The sequence below is a fragment of the Arvicola amphibius genome, chromosome 12 (genome assembly GCF_903992535.2).
Source record: "Arvicola amphibius chromosome 12, mArvAmp1.2, whole genome shotgun sequence".
NCBI lineage: Eukaryota > Metazoa > Chordata > Mammalia > Rodentia > Cricetidae > Arvicola > Arvicola amphibius.
The window spans coordinates 34,759,348-34,786,952 of record NC_052058.2 but is presented as its reverse complement, the minus strand read 5'-3'; the positions used below and the strand labels follow the sequence as shown (position 1 = coordinate 34,786,952).

Here is a 27,605-nt window from a genome sequence, read left to right as displayed (position 1 = left end):
GGGCATTTAGGTTGTTTTCAGGTTCTGGCTATGACAAACAATGCTGCTATGAACATAGTTGAGCACATGGCCTTGTGGCACGATTGAGCATCCTTTGAATATACACCAAAAAAGTGGTATTACTGGGTCTTGAGGATTTCTAATTTTCTGAGAAATCGCCACACTGACATCCAAAGGGGCTGTACCAGCTTACAGTCCCACCAGCAATGCAGGAGTGTTCCATTTACCCCACAACCTCTCCAGCATAAGTTGTCATCAGTGTTTTTGATCTTGGCCATTCTTATGGGTATAAGATGGAATCTCAGGGTTGTTTTGATTTGCATTTCTCTGATGACTAGGGATGTATGAAGGAGACCAGTCTAGATTGGTTTAAATATTTTGGTCCATTTTACTACAGGGATAACACTGGTCTTATAGGAATCTTTGGGGAAGTATTCTCCTCTGTTCAATTTTCTGGAGGATGTGTATGTCAGTAATACCTGTTTCTTGACCCTGAGGTCAACAGGGAACACACCCAGTTCTGAGGTTTTCTTTGGGGTACTTTCAACTCCATGTCCAGTTTCTATAACAGTAATATAACTCCTCAGGTTTTCTATTTCTTATTTAGTATGTTTTCCCAACTTATGACCTTCAAGGATTGCCAATTTCAGGTCAGTCGTCAGATCAGTTAGCATGCTAGTTTTCATAGGATACCTTTCTGGGGATTTTAATGTCTGTGACATCTACAGAGGTGTCAATACTCTTCTCTCTTGCTGTAGAGCAGTATGTCTTCTCTCTCTAGAGGATATTGCTGTTGATTGGTGGGTGGGTGGGTAGATCGTTTTATTTCTCCTAATTCACTGGTCTAGAGACTTATCAATTTTGTCTTCATGAACAAAAGCTTTGGTTTCCATTTCTTTTTTATATTGCTTTTCTGTTTTCTATTTTATTGTTTCCACCCTGCCCTTTCTTATTTTGGATTTCATTTTATCTATTTTTCTAGCTTCTTGGGTGGATGATAAGGAACTAATTTGAGGACCTTCTGCTTCTCTAAGTGTTAATGTTAATGCAACTTGAAGCCACATGACCAGCAGCTTTTGCCTTCCTTGCCAGGTGTTCTTAGTATAACTCAATAATTTATCTGAGCTCGGCTTCCCCATCTGAAAAAAAAATGTGGCCAAAAAACTTCTTTAAAGACTGTTAGGACAATTTAAAAAGTTCCATTTCTAAATACTAAGCTCAATGTTGCTGTCATGATAAATCACAGGATTTGACTTTTAATATCAAACCATCCTTGCATCCCTGGACAAAGTTGACCTTGTCCTGTTTATATACTATTGCTAAAGTTTTGTTGGGGATTTTATATGTACCATACATCAACAGCTCATTAAGTGCCTCGTTCTATCCCTATTTCTGAGTGACACCCCAGGACTTGAAATAAGCACCCACAAACACAGAGCTCAGAGGTTCATGAAGCCATAAGAGTTCAGCACATCAGATTGACTTATTTAGAGGAATGTAAACTGAGCTGAGGGTCCCCCACCTGTTTGGGTGGGTTAACTTTAAATGCACAAGCAGGAGACACAGATTTGGTGAATATTCCAGAGTCTATCATCTTAGCCTTTCAGGAACAAGGCCTCAGAGAGCCTTGCTGAGACCTTTCTCTTGAGCGTTGCTGTAGGGAAAGTGCGGTTTGATGATCTGCTCTGCATGCTGATTTGGGAGCTCAGAGAAGTTACTGGACCTTGCTGAGGCTTCACTATTGACACAATGGAGTGACCAATAAGATCAAAGAACTGTTGCAGACCTTCTGTGTGCTGGACTAGGTCCTCTCTCCATGTTAGGTGCCTTCTGTGTGCTGGGCTAGGTCCTCTCTCCATGTTAGGTGCCTTCTGTGTGCTGGGTTAGGTCCTCTCTCCATGTTAAGTGCTCTCCCACAGTGTCAGTTCCTCCCGTTTTCAGAGAAGGCTGCAATGTAGATGCCCACAGGCAACTCAACTTCACAATAACTGGGAAGACTGGAGAGATTAGAACTCAAGAGAGGCTGCACCAGAGCCGGAGTGCTCAGTTGTTCTCACTGTTGGAAACTGTGTCTACCCAGGGTCTGGTGAGAACTAATAAATACACTCCAGGGGACAAGCACTGGGCTAGGTAGGCCAGGAAAAGTGAGATTGCCCAGGAACAGCCAGAATGCTGGAGTCCACAAAAGAAGAATGAATCTGCCTGGCAGCTGTGCAGTGCTGGGGCCATGCTCAGGACTGCCCTAGTTCCCGGAGAGGTATTTATAGTGCAGGATGCATCAAGCCTGTTCAGCTAAGCTAAGCTTGAAGCTGATTTGCACACAGAATTGGCCATTATCGGTTCATTTCCATACAACAGCTCCAGGGGAGGAATAATTCAAGAAGCCCCCACCACCCATCTCCTACTGAGCTTCTTGTCACAGCTGCTAAATAAGACACATGGCTAGAGATGTCAGTGCCAAGAGGATCACCCCCTCAGCCTAACTACTAGAAGGGAAATGAGCCCCAACCCAGAGGAACGGCCACACCTGAGGAACAGTAGTTGGGTGGTTGGCAGAACAGAGACAGGCTAGGTAGGTAGAGACACCAGGACTCCAGGCCCTGCCCATCCTTTGCAGAGCCTAGAAAACTATCTAGGAACAATGATGAGTGACATATAAGTGACAACACAACAAAGTAAACGGAAGAATGAGTGTGTGTGACCTCTATGTGTGCTAGAGCAAATGGGGTATCCATTCCTCGTTGCACAGATTAAAGGATAACTCAGTGGTACCTAGGCAGGAAACAGAAAAGCCTACCTGAATCTAAACCCTACTCCAGTCCCTATACCAAACCCCTGCAAGGTCGCTCATGGAGTGCAGGGGCAGATGGCCTCACATGGGTAGAACGTCTGTTCTGTTGTGCCAATGGCCATCCTTAGGTTCACAAGGACGCAGCTACCACCCCTAGGGGGAAACCAGTTCCCCCACCTCCCCACTCCCCACCAAGAAGCAACCCACATGGAAAAAAATGAAAGCTGCAGCCCACTAAGAGAGACCTGCTAAGCCTGGCCTGCCACATCTCCCACCCTACCAAGCTGCCCACACTACCTGTCCTTCTAACTAAGCCATGATGTTTGGGAACGATGGAGACAAGCATTTAGAGTAGTCCTCTGGCTCTTGAGGCACCAGCAGGCTAGCAAAACTAACCTGTGGCTGTGGGACACATATTCACTATGCCTACAACTGCAACTCTGTGGGGGGAAAATAACTAATAACAGCACTCAACCCAAGTGTGCTAGGCACTGTGCTAGACATAGCATGGATCTCACTAACTCTCTGACCTTGCTGTGGGTCTGTGCCCTGTGCAAGAGTCTGCGTGAAGCTGAGACAGAGCTTCCTGTTGCAGTCAGGTGCAGTCAGGGTCCTTGGGTACAACAAGAAGATCTGAGGGCTCAAGGAAGTCCCAAGGACACCACAGGTCCCAGCCCTATCCTATAGGTTTGCAGGGCACACGGTGTGTCACTCTTCCCCCCCCCCCCAACCTCCTTGCCCCACATGAGCCTGGCTAATAAGAAAGCACGAAAAGAATTTCACCCTGAGCTGCCCTTGGCCCTCCAGTTATCTATGTCAGCTTAGAATGGAGACAAATTTATTGATCTTTCTTCGTGGCTGTTAGCAAGATTCATAGCTAGCCACAGAGTACATTCATCTGCGCCTCTGAATTTAATTACCACAAGCACCTGAAGTGTATGGGAATACACAGGTGTGTGAGCATGTGTGTGTGTGCGTGCATGCATGTGTGTGTGCGTGTGCGCACACACACGCGCACGCTCACACGAGTGTACACACACTCACGTACACACACTCACGCATTCCCCAGACCTTTGAACATCTCACTTCCTCTATCCCCATCCCATCTGTTACCATATACAGTGGCTTCTGCTGAGGGCTGTATGCATAAGGTCCAGCATGCAGTGCCAGGGTTTCAAAGCCATGAGCACAAGATTTATGATTTATGCCCTACAAGAGATTTATGCCCAGAGGTGTGTGTATATATATGTGGTGATTATAACCCAGTGACCTGGTGTTAGACACACAGAAAGGACTGTGGAGCTCAGAGGAAAGACAGCCTGTCTAGCAGGGAGCTGGAAGTATGAGGCTTTCAAACAAGGAGTCTAGACGACAGAGGACCGGACAGTAAGGCACTTGGGGAGGGCAAAGCAGGAGCTGGAAAGCAAGTCCTTGGGAACAGAAGTCTCAGCTAGTGTACCCTACACCTATCCCTGGCTTCCCCTGTGAAATGCTGATTTTTCTGCTCCAAGAAAGAAGAAAATAAAACTCCACACCCTAAACTCAGTTACCATCCAGTTACAACCATCAATAAGAAAGTAAAGATACCACATGAAGAGGGAAGAAAACAAGCAATTCACTGCCACTCTAAGTGCCTAGGACTGTGGCTAGGTCTTCCTCTTGCTGCCAGCCCCCTTTGAGGTGGTGCTTCTATGAGGTTTCAGTTCTTGCAATGGCTCTAGGACCATTTCTTCCACTCATCCCTCCAACATGCAGATTTGACCATTTCTTCCTCCTCATCTGTGCTAATATCTGCCAGGATTTCCATTCTCCAAGAGATGGAATAAAAGTTGTTTCCATGCTTGAGCTCCAGCTAACACTGCTACATCACTGGGACACAGGAGAGATGAGAAAAGAAGCTGGGAGAGTGGGGAATTAGATATACAAAGGGGCCTGAACTTCTGGAGGAAGGGCCTTGCAAGGTATAATCAGGCAATGAGTTTAAGAAAAGTGAGTTTGAAGGCATGTTGGGGAATGAGTGGATGCTCTCTAAGAGGTGTGGCACATAAATCCACAGCGCATGCATGTACACCAACATAGGGCACTTCCACATGGTCACCCAAGAGGCTCTAGAGATACACTCTCAAAGGGCTAAGAAAGCTCAGTATACAGAAGGATGGAGCACCCTAAGTGTCCAGGGCAGGATAGATGAATGAGTTGGGTGTGGTCCATCCTTAAAAGGAGCTGGCACATACCGCAACATGGATGAAGCTTCAGAGGATTATGCTACATGAAAGAAGCAGTGATAAAAGAACAAATATGATTCCAAATCCTTTCCTAGCCTCTCGTCTCCCCCATCCCGAGACCTTCATGAGCCAGCAAGGGACCTGTAATACCTGGTGCCCAGGCAGGCCCACATCGGTCACTCAGAAGAGACGATTGAACCAATGTCAGCGCAGGAGCCTAGGACAGTCACGTGCATAGAGACAAAGAGAACGACAGTCGCCAGGGCCCGAACCGAGCAGCTGAGTATCAGCTGGACAATAGCAGAAACTTCTAGAGACGGGTGAGAGTGATGGTTGTAGAGCAATCTGTGTGCATGCATCGCGGCTGATCTATGTACCTATGTGCGACATGCTTATTTTCCTTACAACTAAAAAGTGGGAATTTTCCAGAGCCTAGCAGAGTTCCATCTAAAGGATAAGAGTCGACAGTGACACTGGCAAAACCAGAGAGCCATGTGCCTCTCCTAACACTAAGCAAGCCTAAGGCCTCAGCCCGTTGGCTCTGCGCTGTGACTGACCCAGTGTGAATGATCAACGTGGGGTGACAAGAGGCAGAAAGAATATAAGAAGGCATGACAGTCGGAAAAATGCCTCCCCTTCAAACTCCAGCATACCCTCAGATACTACCCTACCCATCCCCTGCCTCCCTCTGCATGCCGGGGCACTGTGCCCAGAACACACCCACCTGTAGCTCGTGGGGCGGGGAGGGGTGCAGTCAGGAGGGTGAGAGTAAGTGTTTGTGATTTAAATCCTCACTGGCAGCTGGAGACTAGAGGCGCTGCTGGCAGAGGCCCACCCTGCTGAGTGGCTGTGAGACTGAGATGGGGAGCGGGCTGGGCCTGGCACGGAGCAGCTCCACAGCGAATGTTTTAGTCCTTGTTCCGCAGGACACGTCGTCTGTTTGTGAACCATCGGTGACGCTGAACCCAGGGTCTCTGGTAAGCCTCCAGGTGCAGCGAGGCAAAGCCCGTGCCTTCTGTCAGGACTTGACGTTCATGTGACCACTGGCCCAAGACGTTCCCCAGTGCGTGGCCAGCGCTCAGCACCTTTCCTGCCACAGCCCATAGAGGAAGCCTGTTGTTTCAGCTTAGACTATCTCTAACCATCCTTGGACATGTTTTGATTCTATTCCCTACATTAGTTCCCCATGTGTCCGGGTGCTGAGCCTGGGCTACTCAGCTTGGTCTAGATCTGTGTGTTTACATCAGCCCTTAGCACAGGGCTGCAATGTGTGAGACCTCAGCACCGCTCCTCCAGCACCTCATGTCAGTTTGGCTCCACCATCGTAAAGAGATGTGGTCCCTAAGGGTAGGACACACAGGGACCGCCTCTCCTCACCACCTGCAATGCTACTACAGGTGACTGTCCTGAACCTGCTTCTCTCCCAGCTACTTCAGACCAGAGAATCCTTGATTTCGCCTCATCTGGTTCTCAGGCTTTGTCTGTTGTGTTTAACTTTCTGCCTGGTGATGTGTCTCCTCATCAATATAGCACCTTCAAAGTTCTCATCCTCTGAGTTTTGGAGAAAAACAAGAATCTGCCTGGTGACGTGTCTCCTCACCAATATGGCACCCCCAAAGTCCTCATCCTTTGAGTCCTGCAGAAAAACAAGAGCAGGGCTTGTTCTCCTCCCGCTGCCTTATTTTGGCAACTGGCATCTCAACACCTTATTATGATCTTCTACTTTGAAAAGAGTGTTGCTGTAATCCAGCAACTAACCCCAGAGACATATGCTACAGAGATGTCTATTCAGGGGTGCGCCATGGCATTGTGCGCCAGCAAGAAACGAGATGCTGCTGAACCAGCGAAAGGGACAAAGACCACAGTTGTCCACCTGACGGGATGCGGAGCAGCAAATATGCAGCAGGGGAGAGAAACAAGCCAGGGGCGCGGAGCTGAGCCCAGAAGTCCAAGTCAGAAAGGTCTCAAAACAGTACAGGTGGGGATGCAGACATCACGGTTAAGCAGTTAAGTGCCCTTGCTGCTCTGCAGCGGACTGGAGTCCAGTTCACGGCACTCCGGGGGAACCAACACCCTCCTCTGACTTCCTCTGGAGCCTGCACAGACAGAAAGACAGACAGACAGACAGACAGACAGACACACATACACACACACACACACACACACACACACACACACACACCGGGGGGTACTCATGCACACATGCACAAACACAGAACAAAACAAATCTTTTTAAAATACAGGAAACATCATCTTGCCTATTTGTGTACTGTGCCATGTCTAGGAGTGGGGATACCCATGTATCCATGATGCATTGCCCAGGAAGTTCCCTTATTCCCTTTGGAGAGGAAGATAAGGAGGTAGGGAACTTACTTTTCAAATGAAATTTGTTCCAGCAAGAATATCATATTTTGTGATCCAGGTTGTGGCAGTGCATGCCTTTAATCCCAGCACTCGGGAGGCAGAGGCAGGTGAATCTCTGTGAGTTCGACGCCAGCCTGGTCTACAAGAGTTAGTTCCAGGGCAGGCTCCAAAGCTACAGAGAAACCCTGTCTCAAAATGTGTGTGTGTGTGTGTGTGTGTGTGTGTGTGTGTGTGTGTGTGTGCGTGTGCGTGTGTGTGTTTGTGTGTATGTATATTATATATAATATATATATAATTTTGTGAACTACTTACAAAACAGTAAACCATTTCAAAGCCAAAAGTAAAAAAAAAATAGAATATTCTTCATGTTCCTATCACCCTAGAAACACAAGGTACCTGACATCCCCAATTGTCCTCCACTACAGATTGGCCCTCTTCAGTTCATCAGGGCTCCCTAAACGCTCACAAAACTGTGCCGAGCACCAAAGCAGCTTGGTGGCGCATGTCACAGCCTGTGTCGTAGACAGTGTCTAGCTCACGTTGTCAGGCCAAGGCGGCGCTGATCCTATGTGCCTGCCGCCCTCTAAGTCCCCAAGCACCAGCTATCCATGGCTGCACGGCCAAGGGAAGCGGGCTACACAGCCATGTGGTGCTGTGCTCAGCGAGCAGCTATGGATGTCGGCGCGGACGCCTGACAGGCACAGATGCCAGGACGTTTGTACCAGGCAGAGAAACTCACACAGAGGAGCCACCTAGGGCTCTACAACCCCCACCTGCAACAGAAAGCTCCAGGCCGGCATAGGCAAGGCCATGAGAGGTCTGCCTGAAGAAAAGCCGAATCCAACTCTCCTCTTTACTGGCTGCCGTGCGCACTATCTCCCTCTAACTGCCATTCTTACCACTTTCTGTCCTGCTTCCCTGAGCATGTGGCCACAGGTGAACCCATCACCCTCTCAGCCAACACACTGTGCACAGCCTCTCCCAGCCGAGGCCAGTCTTGTTTTCCTAAGTGTGCTGGGTCTTAACCTCACCGCCTCTCTCAGCGTTGTCAGAAGCACCCACAGATCAACTCTGGCTGTGTGGACAAGCAAGGGGAGACTGTAACCAAAACAGTCACCCACAAACTCAAAAGGCACTTGTCCACGTTCCTGTGGCCCACCGAAGTTGGCCTCGAACCCCAGCCCCAGCCCTCCTACACACATCACCGGCTGCCAGGCCAGACTCGTTATAAGCTAACTCCCAGCCAGGAAGTGGGTTCCTAGAGGCTGGCGGAAGAAACGCGATGCTGCCCAGGTAGAAATGGCCTCATCAAGGTGGGCCCCTACCTTCTGGTGCTCAGTGGCTGCATCACCCCTACCAAAGCTTACACACAGACTTTGGTGGGAAGCTGCCACCAAAATCAAAAACGTCTGGCTTCATATTACTAGATGAGCTGGCCAGCAAGCCCTGTCCTCCCATCCACTTGTATTCCTCCCTACCCAGAACTGGGGTTGTGGATGTGATGTGTACCACTGTGTTGACTTCACGTGGCTGCTAGGAACAGAATTCATGTCCTTGTGTTTAAGCAGCAAGAACTTTGGCCACTGAGACATCGCCTCAGCCCCTCACCCTGGTAATTCAGAACACCTTGAGCCTTCATGGGAAGTGACAGGGCGCCAGACCAAGCCTCCCAGAGTGCTCTGCTCAGTGTTTGTGTGCCCACCTGAACCACAGGCTGAGTGCTCAGAGCAGCCTGGCTATGAGGGGGAGTGAGAAAATGAGAAACTGTCTGTGACCACAGGGACCTGTGTCACTCTCAAATCCGTCATTTCATTTCAGCTTCAGAAGAGCCCTCTGAGGTGGGCATTTTTATTATCCTCACTACCAAAATGAGAAAATGAAATACCAGACAGAGTCATCAGCTTGGCCCAGGAAAAAGTCAAGTCAAGATGGAACCAAGTCCTGGGAGAGTAGCCACACTGATCAGCCAGACCTCAGCAGCAGCACCGCCCTCATACTGTGATATCGACAGTTTCTCCACTCATTGTGCCCAGGGAACTGGGGACGATCTTTCCCGGGTGGTGTCATCCTGGGGGTCCTTTTCTGCAGAAGATGGGAAGGGTAGGGCAGGGTGCTTCCCTCAGAAGTCCCCAGATATGGTAAAAGGTAGGTATTATAGTTGTAACTAGAAATCTCAAGTAAAGAAAGAAAATGTCTGGGTAGGGCAGAGCTCAGGGTTAGACGACTTACCAATACTATGTAAAGTTCTGTGTTTGGTCCTCAGCATCACAAAAGAATATGCTTCTTAGGAAAATAAAAAGACAGTGTGCCAGGTCAAGACACTAATTAATCCATTCACTCACTACATATTTAATGAGCACCTACCAAGTTTCAGCTGCTGTACTAAATGGTACAAATGCAGCATTCTTCAACATCAAAATATTAAAATCTTACCTGATGGAGGTGAATAGCAAGAATATTGTCCTCTGTCATAAAAGAATAACTGGGGTCAACAACAACTAATTGTAAACTTCAGAATCACTTGTAGAGAGTGAGCTTTAATGCTCCTAACACAAATAAATGATAAATGGCATCATAATTTCTTTGGTAATATTCATGCCAGGAAATGGATACTCCAATTACTCTATTCTGATCATCAAAACATCATATACATGTGTATAAATGTCACATGTGCCCCACAAATAAGTATAATTACATGTCAATTTAAAATAACAAACTATTTTAAAATAAACCGCATTATTCACATTTTAGATAATGAAAGACATTGAAAACAAAGTAAATACATAAAGAAATAAGGGAGAAGGAGTGTCAAGTGGAAATACAGCCCCAAAGCAGAAGAATTGCCTATGGATGTGGGTAGGTAGGGAGTGTCCTGGGCAGAAGGCACAGGCAGACATCACTCCTGAGGCAGGGTGTGCCTGGAGTATCTGAGGAGTATCAGGGTGCTTCAGGGAAGAGAGCAAATGGCAGGGAGCTGGGCAAGATAGCGGCCATTTCTCCCATTGGATAACTACAAGTTCCGAGAGTCACCAAGGACCTTTAGGAAAAACAAGGAAACATCTTAGGGTGTTCCCAGGCTTTCTGCCTCCACAGGAACCAATGCTCCTAAAGAGATTCAAGAAACATTGTCTTGCCCCAGGCTAACCAAGATCCAGTGTGCCTAACAGTCCTTACTCAGTCCCATAAGTGCTGAATAGCAAGCAAGAGAAACCTGGACACCCCACGTTTCTTAGTCATGTGCCATCAGCTGGCATCCTTTCTCAAGAAATGAAGAAAAATCTCAAATCAGAGGTTCTTGCCCAGTACTAGGCTAAAAGATGGGCATCCTACAACATAGCTTTATTTTCGTTGCTTTGATTTCTAGTTTTGTCCTCAAACAAGCAACGTAGCTGAAGCTGTCTTTGACTTCCTGATGCCCCTTCACCATCTCTCCAGGCCTGGGCCACAGGTATAATCAAAATAACCAAAGAGCACACAGCTCCTTGCCCTGGGGGTTGTTATCCTCAATAGGGTTCCAAGAAAACCTGGCAATGGTAAAAGATTCCTAAATGTACAACAACCAAAATTAACTCAAAATCCAACGTGTAAAGCCTTCGAGATGTTCCTGGAGCACTGTCCCACGGTGAGTCACACAATATCCCCAACGCCTTGGTTCCGAACACGAACACACACACACACACACACACACACACACACTCAAGCACGCACGCACACATTCTGCACTGTGCATGCCATCACTGTATATCATCAAGGACCATCACACAAACACCTCATCCCAGATCAAGGCTATTGTAGCTCGTTGCAGTGTCTGACTGTAGCAAAGCAACAGCTCAATGGAAAGCCCGGACTTTTAACATTCCTCTGCCGCGTTCCTCAGCAGGTAATATAAAACCAGTATACCTTTGGATTCAACAGCATTAGGGTGTTCAGTTTTGAAATTGCTGTTGCCGTTTCTGACTTGAGTTTCATTTCTTAAAACATTAAAGTGAGTTTTTTTGCTTGAGACTGGGATAAAGTTTTCCCCTTTTCTGAAATATCCATAAAGATACTTCTGCCATTATGTACTACCTGTATGTAAAATAGCTGTAACCACATTAACCAGTACAAAATGAAAATACTTAGGAACTCTGGAAAACATTGAAAATAAACATCCTATGTCCTGTAGTAAGTAGCTAATATTAGACCAATATTTCTTCATGTAACAATAATCTACCTCAGGTACAAACTGGACTCATCTTTAATAAATGGTAAAAATCTATGTATAGCACAGAACAGCTTTAAAAGTAAATCTCTTTGTAGTTTATTGTCAGTAAATATTTGATTTGCATGACTATTTTATATACCTCTATAAATTTCTAAGACACAAAGAGATCATGTGTGGAAAAGGTTTGCAAAGACCTGTTCTAGAAGTTATCTGCCACCCATGGCATGAGAAGCAAGGCACGGAAGGGCATGGCTGACTCTGGATACAACGCACAACACAATGTGGATTGAATGTCACTGAGAACGACATCCAATCGGTGCCTTCTTCACACTTATCAACACACCTTGTCCACACTTCTTCCCATGCACAAGAGTGAGACCCAGAGGAGGGTCTGGCAGGTGAGTGTGTCATCTAGAGCGCTGCTGTGTAAAAAGAGAAAACGCAAAAGATTTGGCCAAGGTCATGATCCGGATACTTCTTCAGGGCTAGATGCGTAATGAGTGTGTGCAAGAGCCAGCACAGCCTCACATGCCCCTGTGGATCCATGCTTGAAGCAGCCGTCTCCTCACACCCCCAGACGCACTCTGGAACCTGATGTGAGGATAAGGAAACTCCAGAGCTAATGAACTTTCATCTTCTGGCAAACACTGCAATTAACACTCCACAAAGTACAGCTGCTTTGTAATTAGACCAAAGAACAAAACGCCAAACCCTTGTCCTGGTAAAGTTGCCGTCCAACTTCTTCTGGAGGTGTCCTAGCAATTAAACTCACTTGCTCATTTCTTCTGTTAAAAAAGAGTATTTATTACTTCAATTTAAACTAATGCTGTAATGATCAGGGGTATTATTCATGAGAACTCTTGCCATTGCGCTTGAAGCCGCCAGTCTGCTCTGCCAGGGCTGGCACGAAGACACTGCTGGCAAGAAGCACCCGTTAGAACAGCATGGATTCTGGGTATCCTCTTTCTTCCAGGGAGGTTTACTATGGGAGGGCACCAAGGGTGAGGTGCAACCACTGTCAGTCTGGCTGTCCAGCTGAGATGTGTCCCACAGAGCCACTGGTACACTGTAGTGACACTTTTGAGAACATGGGATTTGACCCCAGCTTGGGGCAGGGACTGTACACTATAGATGAGAGCGCTGACTCCAAGCTCTCTCTGTCGCACCAAGTACCAAGAATGCTACCAACATATAGTTTGTTCCAGGCTGCATAACAAGTCAAGCCAGAGCTCAATGGCTCCCTTGAGGTTTGCCATGACACCTTTGGAACGCCAGGGTAGTATGGGCCACAATTGGGCTACAGATGAATCAGGTTCCTGAGTACAGGGTCTCACTGAGTCCCAAGCATGCAATAACATGAGGCCAAGCCCTTTGTATGACCAATCTTCAAGCCACATACAGACTGCATCCACTAAATAGTCAGAGAGGTTGGGAGATTTGTCCAATGTCACAAGGCTATAAAGACCTGGGATTCAAACCAACAGGACTGCCCCCACCTAGGCACATAACTGCTAACCTCCAGGACTATCTGTAGCCAGAGAGACAAAGAGCCAAGTCCTTTACGCCAAGGCTGTGCTGAGGGCCCTGAATCTGCCCCAACTACTGTGAGAGAAGAAGAATGCTGGCCACTGCCACTCCTGGTTCACACTTCTGGCTCATCGCCTTCACACGGCCCCTTACCATACGCTAAACGCTCTGCTGCCTGCTTTACCTTTTGGCATAGAAACTCCAATTACCTTCCACAAAAGCAGAAACTAAGGGTTCAGAGAGGAAGCATGAGTAGTAAGGGGAAGGGGTGGAGGGATAGCCATCTATACCCGGAAGCTGTGTGTATCTGCTGAGCTGCATACACCAATGAGTTTGTGCTTGCAGAGCAAATGGCTATTGCTACCCAGTTTGCACCCTGCTATTGTCAGGTGACTGCCATCTTGAAACTGTTGTCTTCCACTGCATGTATACGTCATAGAATAGATAACCAGATAACTAAAAAGTGACACTAAGATTCGTGCCCCTCTCTCTGTGACCAACAACACTACGACAAGTCCTCACGCACTAATGAGGACTCCACCTGTGGTGTGCTGAACCCAGCTTCGGCTGAGGCAGGTGTCCAGACTTTGGAAATCAGGCTGGGCCACTCACTGGGCACATCCTGAAGCAAGTGCACACACCTCGCTTGCCTAGTCTGGGGCAGCGCACACCCACCACGAGGTGGGGGCAGACCACTGCGGGGCTGCTGGGACAAAAGTCCCTCTTGTCCTTGACCATGCAGGTAAGGAGCTAAGGATTAGTGGTTGGGCTCACTGGGAAATTCAGTGTGGACTCTAGACCTGAGATTTGTCCTCAGCGGGACTGTAGTTCCCACCCACCATAGGTTTCTCCCTTTTGTTTGCAGCCAGTGATCTGAACCTGAAGAGAGAGAAGGTCCAGAGCACTCTGGGTTAAAGGATGTCTGTCTCCTTTTATCTGCACTCACGTATCTATACTGGATATAAAGAAACAGAATCCAAGAGCATAGCAGAGGCAGCAAAGTCTAGAACTATGAATTTCCTGGAATTTGGAGCTGGTCTGTAAGGTCTCTCAATCTCTTCCTAGCTTCATCCCTAGCCACAGCCTGCAATCTAGACATGCAATCTGTAACCCACACACACGCTCCAATCTCCTCTCTGATGCTTCCCCCACCTCTGACCCTCATGCACACACTCCTTCCTCCTCTCTGGTGCTCCCCCATGCCCCTGACCCTCATGCACACACTCCTTCCTCCTCTCTGGTGCTCCCCCATGCCCCTGACCCTCATGTACACATTCCTTCCTCCTCTCTGGTGCCCCCATGCCCCTGACCCTCATGCACACACTCCTTCCTCCTCTCTGGTGCTCCCTCATGCCTCTGACCCTCACACACACTCTTCTTCATCCTCTCTGGTGCTCCCCCATGCCCCTGACCCTCATGCACACACTCCTTCCTCCTCTCTGGTGCTCCCCCCATCCCTGGCCCTCACGCACACACTCCCTCCTCTCTGGTGCTCCCCCAACCCTGGCCCTCACGCACACACTCCCTCCTCTCTGATGCTCCCCCCATCCCTGGCCCTCACACACACACTCCCTCCTCTCTGGTGCTCCCCCCATCCCTGGCCCTCACGCACACACTCCCTCCTCTCTGGTGCTCCCCACATCCCTGGCCCTCATGCACACACTCCCTCCTCTCTGGTGTTCCCCCATCCCTGGCTTTCTCACTTGGTCTCCCTCTACCTGTAACACTCGCCCCACTCATTCCAGAGCCAACTTCCCCTTGTTTGCCTAACTTCCACTTGTCCTTATGCACCTGCTTAAGCATCTTCCTTCAAGAAGACCTTATTAACCTCCCTGTTACAGAATGTGGTAAATGGGTGTGCACCTTTCTCAGTCACCACTAAGAACTAGATGGGTCCTAAGTCACAGCAACGCCTGGGAAGGGATGTTGGCTGCAGCTGCAGGGAGAAGCAAGCACACATCAGCACCTAAGCATTGCTTGGGCTAGGGCATGTGGGCAGCATGCCAAGGAGACAATATCTTTTCTCCAAGGAGAGAATGAGATTTCAGCAAGAAACTATCATTATGACATGAGGGTAGGGAAGGGCTTCTTAAATAAGACAGGCAAGAGAGCTGAACATAAAAAAGATGACTACATTTGACAACAGTACAATACAGACCTTCTGTTTATGAAGACAAGCAACTGATAGAAAGTATTTGCCACACTTAACTCACCAAAGAAAAGGCTCTGCATAAAAATTAACAGTTACAAACAAGCGTGTCATAGAAGAGAAAACAAAAATAGCCTGTGAAGATGTGGAGAGACCGTATACAGAAAATGGAAATTAGCATCCGAGTAATAGAACATTTTGCACTAGAATCCTCCATATACAGACAACAGGAGATGTCAGTGAGCCTGCAGACATAGAGAAGTCACATGCATGGTAAAAGGCAGTGTATACAGAAAGGAACACTTAGGGACAGACTCATTAAATGTGAATACCATAAAACATGCATTGATCCAGCAGTCCCACAATTCTGCTCCTCAGAATAGATCCTCAAACCTCATCACAAACCACCAAGAGGTAAGTATGAAAATGTTCTTAACAGCATTGCTTGTAATACCAAAACCTGGAAGTAACCCACGTGCCCATTAATGATCAGGTAGATAAATTAGATATAATGTGAGGCAATAAAAATATTAATATATCTGCATCAAATGGATGACGCTCAGAGCCCTAGTGGAGATTGAGGAAACCAGCCGCAAAAGCATTATTACACATATTCAAGGTTCACAAAGATGCCAAACAAACAGCATCTATTACCGGATCTAGAACGATCAAATAGCCAGGGACTGGCTAGCACGCAATTAATACTGCAGTTCAGTCCCCTCACAAGGATAGAAAACAATCTGAGTTGAGGACTCTAGGTTCCAGGAATTCCTTTTATCATTATTAATATTTTAATTGGGAATATGCATTACAATCGTGTATAACTACCAGTGTTGTGAGGGTGATTTGTAAGGGGTTGTCAAGGTGGCTCAGTCAGTAAAGTGCACAAGGAACTGAGTTCCATCCCCTACACCAATACAGAAAGCCTTGGGTGGGGGACAGAGACAGGTCCTTGGGCTAGCTAGGAGCTTAATCAAAAAGCCTTAAGTCCCAGTGACAGACCTTGATTGAAAAAATAAACACCTGAGGTTGACCTCAGGTCATGTGTGCACAAACATGAGTGTACATATCTGCACGCATATGCACACATGTGCACACACACACACACACACACACACGGTAACTTTAAAACAAATGTAGTAGTCCCTCAGGCAGGGACTTGAGGCTTTGCTTCTGCAGAATCACAGTTCCCAACCTTCCAGGACTCCGCCTACCCTGGAGATGCTAGAAGTGAGACATTGGGCCCTGGCTTTCAAGCCAGTTACAGGCAACATGAGAAAAGTGACCCTGTTTCTTCCTTTACAATGAACAAGAGGGAAAATGTGTGTCATGTGGTAGAGATTCCATGAATATTTACCAAGTGAATCAGCAAATGGCATGCACCTGCATGTGCGTGTACACACACATGTGTACACGCACATGCATGCACGCGCATGCACACACACACTCGCACGAGCACACACACACACACACCAGCATTTGAAGCATGAAGACAGAAAGTTCTCTGCACTATTCCATCCAAACTTTTGGTATTTTAATGTTATGGATTTTCTATCCCAAATGTCAGTTTCCCTTCTATTTTCCCTTTGCTGTCACAACAAGCACACGAGTGTTTTCCATGGAATTGTACCAAATGGCACCTCTCATATTTTGTAAACCAAATGCATACAGACTCCTCTCTCACCCAGTATTACTCAGACTTCTGTCATCAGAGTGAAATACCTGAGGCAATTTCTATGTTAAAAGGAAGGTTTGCTTTGGCTCCTAGTCATGGGCAATAAGTTCAAGATCAGGCAGCCTCGGTGCTTTGCATCTCTGGAAGTGCAGCAGTCATGGTGGAAAAAACAGGACAGGGGACACTGCTTGTATCACACATGAGGAATCAAACACAAAGGTGGGGTTCCCGTAGTCTTCCTCAGAGACTTGCTCTGGTGAGTGACGGACTTTCCTCTAGGACCTACCCTCTGAGAGATCCATAGCACCTCCCAACACCACCCCTGTGGGGACCAAGCCTTTCACATGTGGACATCCATAGCACCTCCCAACACCACCCCTGTGGGGACCAAGCCTTTCACATGTGGACATCCATAGCACCTCCCAACACCACCCCTGTGGGGACCAAGCCTTTCACATGTGGACATTCAGGGGATCCTCAAAGTCCAGTTTGACAGTATGCCTTTCTGCCAAATTCCCTCAGGGCTTTCCTGCTCTGATCTCACACTTGATGCAGATGGTCTGGCCTCAGGTTCTACCAGGGGAAGACTTTCCTAAGATTAAAGGGAGACTGACGGGGAAATGGGGAAGAATCAATCTTCACCCCCCCATACACACACACAAAGGAAGGGTCTGTATGTGATGTTCACTAAAGGAGGGGCTGCTCCCTGAGACATGCTCCATGGTTCCATTCTAAGTCACAGTCCCAGCTTGGCAATGACTATGATTGACTGGGCACCAGGAAAGAAAACTAAAGCTTAGCAAGAAATAGAATGGTACCTTGGCTAAGTGCATGGGCCTTAGCACCAAACAGCATCTCCTGAGCCATATTGCTTAGGTGGTAAAACGTAGCATAAATGAAATAATGTGTAAAGATACTTACAGATCAGCACTGAAAAGGCTCTAGATCCCAAGTTGCTTCCATTTAACTTGGGGAGGAATAAGAGTGTTTACACACAATTTGCTTCTTAATTGGGCTCATCTGAAACTACACCACCACAGGGACACTGGCAACATGAATCCACCATGGCACATGGACATTCCATGGCCAGTGGATTCCAGTGCCAGTGGGTCCACCACATGCTACTCTGAGGGCTGAGGAGGCTGTGATCGTCGTCTACTTTAGCTTACCTAATGGGACTCTGGGGGCAAACAGGCCGGGGTATTTGTGAGGGAATAGTGAGGCCAAGAAGCAACAGTCGTGGCAGAGGAACTTTTATAGACACAAACTAGCTTCAAAGGTTGTCAGATTAAGAGGTTGATGACCAGGGTGGGCAAAAGCAGCAGGGTCCTGTACAGAATGCAATAAAAGAGCTGTGACCTCCAGAGCAACCAACACCACATGGGTCAGGACCCTGGACAGCACCATCGGCAGGTTGGGGTGGACTTTGCCTTTGGTGAGCTCTGAGGTGCTCCACACACTTCCAGGCTGCACTACTACAATCAGCAGACCCGGTGAGGGGCTTCCAGTCCCTCCCTATACCATGAAAGCCTCCCGGCACCCTAACCATAGCTTTGTGCTCCTGAGCTCACGTACATTCTTCTCAACACAGTGATTTATCCGGTGAAAGCTGCTATGTCACTGGGCATGTTTGCGGGATTAATGATAAAGGGCAGGCTTAGCCAAGAACTAAAGCCAACTCCAGGAAAGGTGGAAGAGCATCCTATCAGAGCAGAGAGGTGCACTTTGGGGGCTGTTCAGTTTTGGGGCTGTGGGATGAAGAACATGAGCTAGAAGTGTTTCTGCAAGATGAACCACTCTTCCTAGCTCCCTACCCATCCAAGAGCAGATGCCAGGCCACCCAGTGCCCTCATCCTTCTCCACAACTCTCCTCTGTCTTTTTCAAAAAACATTGGAAACACCCACGTCTTCATCCATGAATTTGTCATTCATATGGTGCCAGGCACAGTGCTGAACTACAATGAAAAAGAAAAAAAAAGCATATGGCCACTCCTCTGGGCAGAACCACCTCTGCAGGAGTCCAGTAGACAAAAGGGACAAGTCCCCACTAGTGACAGGCTAAGCCAAGTGTACTGAGGACAGGTGGGCAGGTGACTAAGAAGCCAGCTCTGCTGGACCCAGGTGGGGGAAGCACCCTTTTCCTGGAAGGTCTGCTAAGTGAGTTACATGGAAGTGAAAAGTATCGTGAGAAGAAGGACAGGGTCTGGAAGCGCCTCAGGCACCACTCAGTCTCCAGGAATCACAGAAGACCAGACAGTGAGCAGGCTACAGAGCTGGCCTCCTGTCCCCGCCCTTGCAGCTGTGGCTCCTCAAAAGGCCCCAAAGAGAATGGGGTCTGCAGGACAGAGATCCTGAGAGGAGCAGACCAGAAAGGGCCTGCGCATCCTAGAGTATAACATGCCCCAACCCAGGCAGTGACCACACCTCCCACCAGGTCTGCTTCCTGGGGTAAGGCCTGATTTCTCAGAGATACCCTGGGCACATTAGTACTATTACAAGGTCTCCAGCCCCTGCAGGACCTGAGACTGAGCAGGTGTTGGAAAGGCCAGTTCCCCGGGCACGACAGGAAAATCCCTAGAGCCTTGAGCCACCATTATCCCCACCACTACTGCATTTTGATTTCAACACAGTAACTGTTTGCTCTTTCAATTCTTCCTGGAAGGCTCCAAACAGTTTATTTGTTCAAGCACAGAGGACAGCATCCCAGACTTAGGGAAGCAGAGTCTTTAGGCAAATGCAAACATATGCTGATTTCTTTTCTTAGTTACATTCTTGGCAAAGGGATTATTTCACCAGGAGACAAAGCTGGACTTTAAAGTGTTGCATAGTTCCATCTAAATCTCAGCTAAGGGGACTTCCAAGCCTTACAAGTGCCCATCAACTCTGACCAGGTATTGGGGTGACTGTGGTTCTAACGGTCTAGCATGGCAATTCTTAAGCGAACCACTTTGGATCCCGGCTGGTAACCACACAAGCATGCATGTAAGATAAACACTGCAGACAGGAATCCCTGCCCACGGCAGACTGGACTGGACACCTGCACGGACACTGGTAAACTATGAAGAGTTTGCAGGGTGTCCCAGGGTCAAATCCTGATTGAGATGCTGCACTACAGCTAAGCAAAGTGGTAGCCTCAGGAAGACTAGGTGAAGGGCACGGGAGACCCTTCTGCAGTAGTGAGTCTCATAATAGCATGAAGCTGGCGATGGTCTCCAAGAAAAACCTTTCTGAAGCACAAATCATGGAAACCATTTTATCTCCGGACTCGAGCTGATCTATTTACAGAGTCGCTGTCACCAAACATGAAGCGGTTTCTCCAAAGCCTACTCTTGTGGTTTCCTAGCAAGTAAATTATGCTTACTTCCTCTGAAGAGGTCTTCAAAGCAGCCGTGCACAGTCACACAGTTTCCCCAGGCCCACCGGCTAAGGTATCCCTCCTTCCATTCTTTGCCACAGCCCAAGACCCTAAAACAGGGCAGATAGAGGTGGATGCAAATAATAAGTCAAGGCTGGACCAGCATCCAGCATCCAGCATGAGGGGCAACCTTCAGAGAAGATGCCAAGAGGACCCAGGCAGGCAGCCTCCACCGCTGCCTGTAAGCAGCTCTTCAGATCCCTGCCAGCAGTTTATTAATATTTTATTGAAAATTCTAAGATGATTCAAACTTCAGCTGTCATGATAAGGTGATGTTGCTAGGCAACTTTAGTGCCTATCTACAGATCTGTTTTTGCAGCTCTTCTCTGATTCATGAAGCTCAAGGTTGGGCCCTACCACCCTGAGGAAGATTCCGTTCAGACCACCAGCATAGATCTATACCCTGATGGCACCCCAGTTCTGGGCCCCCTGGTTGAAGCCTCTGGTGTTAAAACTACCAGCACCCAGCTGTCCCTAAAGCCAAGCCTCAGCCCACCCACCAGGACTCACCATATTCGCTGTCATAGAACATGACGAACTTCTGCCAGCGCAGCTCTGTCACCAGCCTGAGCATGACGTCATTGAGTCGGACAGGCGGCCTCGAAGCCAATGTGTAGGCCTCACCGTCAGGGCTAGGGTTCAGGTGGCAGGCAGTTCGTGGTGAACCCCCAGGGTTGCGCTGGACAAAGAGGTGTGGGATGTGCATGGCATCTGTGAGGGACTGCAGGGCGTTGGCAGATGCACAGCCTGTGGATGTGACCAAGGCCAAAATTCCCTGGGTCATGAGGTCACAGGCTGGAAAGAGAGGAAAAAGACAGGAAGAAATCAGCACGGGGGCCATGACTGTACAGGCTTCATTCCCACGGCTCCACCCAGCAGCTCACGCCTGTGGCCCTGTGATGTCTCCCCACACAGACCAAGAGCCCAGGAAGGCTAGCTGCTCTCATTAATTAGTTGTTGATAACCTTACACCATGAACACTTAAAACCTTGGTGAAATATCCAGCTACATAATCTCAGGCCCATTTAACAGATGAGGAAAAAAAGAAAGGTCACTAACTCCAGACTAGTCAAAGAAGGGTGGTACAGCAGGGATCCACCCCAAATCTCCCTGATTCACCAAACAGAACTCTCAATTAGACACTGTTTCTCACCTTGGGGCCAGTAGCCTTCTCAATTAGACACTGTTTCTCACCTTGGGGCCAGTAGCCAAAACGCTGGGGAGGGACCAAAGCTCATCTTTATGTCCTGTGTCATGGGCAAAGAATACGGCATGTGCTCTGCAATTGTTGCCTGAACTGAACTGCTTGGATCTGCAAGACCTGGATGACATCATGATGTCAGGAAGACATATACTTACCCCCAGAGGACCCAGAACAAGGAATGGAAGTGGGCAGGAGCCTCGGTCTCCTGGCCAAGTCCACTTGAGTCCTATCACAAGAATACTGGATCAAATCCCAGATGAAGTGGATGGCTCCAGAAGCCCAAGATTGCTCAAAAGCCACTTGACAATCACAAAGGAAGAGGCACCCGAAGCTCAGGCAGTTACCAAGGGCACAGAGAAATGAGACTTTCTGAGATGACACACCCAGGAGCCTGGACTTTGGAAGTCACCCAGTGACTCCAAGGGGCACCACCACTAGCCATAAGCTCACACTTTTTAGGGACATCAGAGCAGATACAAAGACCCTAGTCCCCACAACACAACTTTCTGAACCAGTTTTGAAGCAAGCCTGTCTTACGGATGCTCTGTGTGATGGCGGGAGTATAGGAAAGCAGATGCAGTCTCAAAACACAGCCTGTGGATGGCAGCGAGCCATCTGCTACACGCGGTAGGCTTTGAACAACTTTGACAATGCAGTTCCTTCGTGGGAGCCCTGGAGTTTATGTAATGCTTCAGACAGGGCTGAGAAGGAGGCGAAAAACAAGAACGCTCACCCCAAGTGGAAGGAAGTGAAAGGCTGGAAAATATGTGAAGGGGGGTGTTCCCTTTACAGGCTGGCACCAAGGGCAGCTTCTCCCATACCAGGGCTTTGCCATACACCCTGGGGAACATCATAGGTGATAACTCAGGCCCAGTTCCCAATGATGCCTCCACTTCACATGCCAAGGGCTAGAGTTGGGGAAACAAAGGGCATGAGGTCTCTCAAGGATCTCATAGCCACCCAAATGTTCTGCCCCTCCATGCAGGTTTCACAGAAATCCAATCACATTTTATCTGTTTAAAGACACCCAGCAAGGACGAGGGAGATGGCTCCATGCATAAAATCCTGCCACACAGTCATAAGGATCTTAGTTCTGATGCCCAGCACCCAGAAACAAAAGACAACACATTCCTTAGGTGTCTGTAGTTCTTTGAGCTTCTTCCATCTTAACCTGTCTATTGTTCAGCTCACATTTACGAAGTCCTGTTGGTGAGACTTCAAGAGTGTAGCTTCTGACAGGCCTAGAGCTGCAATCTCAAAGCAAACTCCCCATTTCTCTGGATCTTACAACCATTCCATGTCTTCTTTCAAAAGGATTCTTAAGCCTTAGGTACAGGAGTTATGTTAAAGACCTATCAGTTGGAACTGGGCTCTACAACTCTGTGTTTTGATTGGTTGTGATTTTCTGTAATAGTCTATCTGTATTGGTTGTGATTTTCTGTAATAGTCTATTTGTTGCAAAAAAAAAAAAAGAAAAGAAAAGAAAAACTATAGGCAACTAAGGAATGCTGAACAAGAGTCTTCCCCAGGAAGAGCTCATCAATTGATTTCCCAATACCAATGGTCAGCCCTGAAAATACATACATACAAATAACACTATACAGACTTAGAAGGTTGTATTTGTATATTCAGGAACACAAACACACATAGGTAGCAATAATCAGTGAAAAAGGAAGCCATGAATTTGAAAGAGAGCGAATGGGGGTGCATGAAAGGGTTTGAAGGAGGAAAGGGAACAAAGAAATGATGTAACTACCTCGGTGACAGAAGCCAGCATCTGATGTGGACCCCTGCATGCACTCACACACATGCATGCCTACCTGGGGGACACCTTGCCGGCACACCATGCCTGCACTTAATGCTCCTCATTCTATCTCTACATTCTCAGTCACCTGCCTCAGCTCTGGAACTCAGCTTGCTGCATACACATTCTTGCTTCAGGACCAAATCAACCTCCCGAGGTGACCAAGCCCTTCTTTCAAGATACCCACACTTTCCTTGCCATGGCACTTCATATTGCCTCTATAGCCACCTGACCTTCCTTGGACCCTCAAGCTCAAGGAGGACAAGAATGATCTCTGCCACGCTCACCACACACACATACACACACATACACACACACACACACACACACAGACAGACACACATACCCCAAGTACACAACGTGGGAAAATCATGGCAGCTCATAAAGATTTGTGCAAGGATACTGTGTGGATCCTGATGTTTTCATGCCCTGTGCTCCTCATTCCTCTCTGGGCACCTATCCAGACCACGGGAACAGTGCTAGATCCGGAAATGTAAGAGGACACTCGGTGGAACCCAGAAAACACTGCAAACCTTCAGAAAGATGCAAATAGGTGTGTGGGTATAGAAGTGCTAGACCCTGAAAGCACACACAGCCTTTACAGCTGTGCACCAAACACCATAACAATATGGGTAAGTACTTGTCATAAAAAAGGTACATGAAAATCATACAAAAATACATGTATTATGTATTCTACAACGTCAATTAAGTAGAATTCAATATGTATGAAAGAAAGACCAGAAAGAAAAAAATGTAAAATGTTCAAAGTGAGAGCAATTTGGGAATGCTTTTCTCTTTTTATTTTCCTATATTTTGCCAAAATTTCATGACATGAATAGGTAATTGATTTTTAAAAAGCAAAAAGAATCCTCCAATAATGGATAAGTGGGGAATCATGGAGGAAAGAGGGCTACTGTGTGAGAATTTCCTCTGCGCCAGCTCTGTTGAGTATTTGATATGTATGAATCCATGTTGTTCTCATTATATCCACTTAGGAAACAGATTTTTGCTTCTGCTTCCAAGATAATAAAATGAGAGGCCACACAAGAAGGGATGGAGCTAGACGAAGGTGAACTACCAGGCCATTCCCAGGCTACTGTGTGATAGAAACATGACTTCAAATAAGACAAGAAACCCAAATGGCAAATGCACCATGATGGTGAATGGGTTGCTCTTTGCTACATTGTCTCTTCAATACTAAGACACTGCATTAAGATCTTTTCAAATAAACTGAAATGTGAAAGACTTGATGGTCCAGGAACTCTATCTCATGTACTCTTCCTACAAGCCAGTTACTTCCTACAAGCCAGTTACTTCCTACAAGCCAGTTGCTTCCTACAAGCCAGTTACTTCCTACAAGCCAGTTGCTTCCTACAAGCCAGTTACTTCCTACAAGCCAGTTGCTTCCTACAAGCCAGTTGCTTCCTACAAGCCAGTTACTTCCTACAAGCCAGTTACTTCCTACAAGCCAGTTACTTCCTACAAGCCAGTTGCTTCCTACAAGCCAGTTGCTTCCTACAAGCCAGTTGCTTCCTACAAGCCAGTTGCTTCCTACAAGCCAGTTACTTCCTACAAGCCAGTTGCTTCCTACAAGCCAGTTACTTCCTACAAGCCAGTTGCTTCCTACAAGCCAGTTACTTCCTAAAAGCCAGTTACTTCCTACAAGCCAGTTGCTTCCTACAAGCAAGTTACTTCCTACAAGCCAGTTGCTTCCTACAAGCCAGTTACTTCCTACAAGCCAGTTACTTCCTACAAGCCAGTTACTTCCTACAAGCCAGTTACTTCCTACAAGCCAGTTGCTTCCTACAAGCAAGTTACTTCCTACAAGCAAGTTACTTCTGGCTTATCACCCATCTCCCCAGCTCTCTCTTAAGTTACCACCTGACTTCCATTGTAAGCCAGCTCCCTAATCCATATACACCAAACTCTGAAGTCACAGAATATTGAGCCTCAGTTTCCCCATTTGTACATACATGCCACTGAACACCAAGGTTTGGCTCCTTCCCTCCTGTCTATTTCACATAAATGCCCAACACACCAATAGCATATATGTCTCTCCTTGTGCACTTTGGATCCTCCCAGGACAGATGTTCTACGGTCTGGCAAGAGGAAAGAGAAAGTAGGTTTTCCAGGATGGAGGAGATGTAGTTATGTGGTTGGCACCCGAATCTCAAATGAAGTTTTAAACCAATAGGGTACAGTATGATGAAGACCCAGGGACTGTGCAAAACTGCTCACCAGAAGCTACCTCACCAGAGCTGGGAATAGCGTAAGAGTCTCATAAACACAAGTTCCCATTTCGTGCATCTGGTCAGCAGCCATGTGGCCATGGGCACATGCTCCTTTCTGAGCCTCAGTGTTCTAGTCAAGGGAGATGGGCGGCTCCGCTTACTGACTCAGAAGGCCAATTGCAAGTGCCTTCTCCACCCTGCACAAGGACGGTACCAAACAGACGTCAGTTTCCTTCCTCTCTCCAGGGACCCTCCCTATCTACCCCCAGCAACACCTGCACCCAAGTCATGCCCAGGACCTTAAGAAGTACCTGTTACCAAGGGATGTGGAGGCTCGTCCCATCACTTTGGAGCCTGTGGCAGAAAAATTGTCATGAATTCAAGGCCTGCCTGGGTTACACGGTAAGTTCCAGACCGGCCGAAGCTACACAGCAGAGCCCTGTCTCAGAACCCCCCTTTAGAAAGTCACCCCGACTTTGGGGAAGAGGCAAACAGAGAACAAGTGACATGAAGATATTAGGAGATAAACTATAGAAAAGAGGGGACCTGCAGGAAGGAAGGGAGGGGATCAGATGCCATGATGAAACATAAGCTAAACTCAAAACTCATTTCTTTTTTTCAAAAGTAGTAGCCATAAGACTTTAGAGCCATGCTGCCACTCTCACCTGTGCTGACAGCCTCTTCCTTCAAGGGGCATGGAGGGCCCTCCTATGACAACCTGTGGTATAAAACAAGCACCCAGACTCTGGAGCAGGGAGGATTATTAAGGCTGGAAGTCTCTCCCAGGTGCTAATGGAGAGGCCCAGTGTGAGTCAATTTTCAATCCACTGTGAATGGCCGGCTAATTGGGGCACTGTTGAAATGATGATTATTTGGAGGCTTCTAACATAAAAATAATAAGATCAAAATACATCAGATCAAAGCCAAATCAGCTATTAGCTTAATCAAGGTTGTGTGAGACGGGATGTTACACAATTCATACAGCGCTTGTGCCGAGATGTTGAGCAGACCCCGAGCCTGCCGTGCAGGGACCTGCTGTGGGGCTGACCTTCTCTGAGGGGTTGCTCTCCCTCACCACACACCTCACCCCAAATCAAGTACAGATGACAGCACCTGCTTCACAGAGGGTTCTAAGTGCAAACTCCAGGTGGGCAAGAATTGCTGCCTGCTGCGCTTTGTCCTGCCCTGACATCCAGAGACCCAGCCCGCCGTAAGGACAAGAGGGAGGACATTGTGGGCCCGGACATTTCTCTGCTTGTCCATCTTTATGTGTAGGGTCCCACACACTGTCAAGCACATGGCAGGAACGCCACAGTCCAGATTTCCACCTGGAGCTCAGCAGCGCTTCCACGGGTCTCAGGAGGATAACCGCCTTTGATATCGTTCTTTTCTCCTCGTATCACAGGCCATAAAGCTGATTTCCGCCTTGATCACCACGCAGGTCCAATAGATTGGTGATGGATTGGTAAGCGCTCCCTGAGCACATACGACTCATCCGCAGGGGGGGAGAAAGAAGTAGAAATGCTTTGTAATGAGCAGCAGTTCCAGGTCCGGGGGTACACAGGGTCTCCACAGAGGTCTCCAAACCAGACGGTAGCACTAGGTTCCCAGAAATGAGGAGGACAAAGACTGCTTGGAGCTAGCTCTTAATTCACAATCACACGACCAGCAGCCTCCCCTGAGAGGATGACCACAGCTGAGCATCTGGGTAGGACACGTCACTTCACAGAACAGACTTTCGGTAATGTTCACCCTAGGTCCTGTGGCCAGGGCCATACAATTAAGGAAATCAGAACCAGGCCACTAGGTCCTTCCATAGTCAACGAAGGAAAGAGACGCTGAAATAGGATCCAAGACTCACAAATGACTATCCAACCCTTGCTTGGATAGAAATGTCTGTCACAGCAAGCTAGGCATTCCAGGGAAGGAACAGGCAGGTGGGTATAAGGCTTCCTTCCCCACTGACAGAATTCCTCAGCTCAATGAGCCCTGGGTACCTGCCTGTAGGCAAGGGCT

General features: G+C 47.7%; 1 protein-coding gene across 1 annotated transcript in view; it reads right to left on the bottom strand.

Annotated features, from left to right (window-relative positions):
* The window catches only part of Grid1 (glutamate ionotropic receptor delta type subunit 1), a 729,852-nt gene that overhangs the window by 574,295 nt on the left and 127,952 nt on the right, over nucleotides 1–27,605 (bottom strand). The window contains exon 3 of the mRNA XM_038349621.1: nucleotides 20,861–21,145. Coding sequence (XP_038205549.1) covers nucleotides 20,861–21,145 — 285 coding nt within the window. The remainder of the gene's footprint in view (nucleotides 1–20,860; nucleotides 21,146–27,605) is intronic.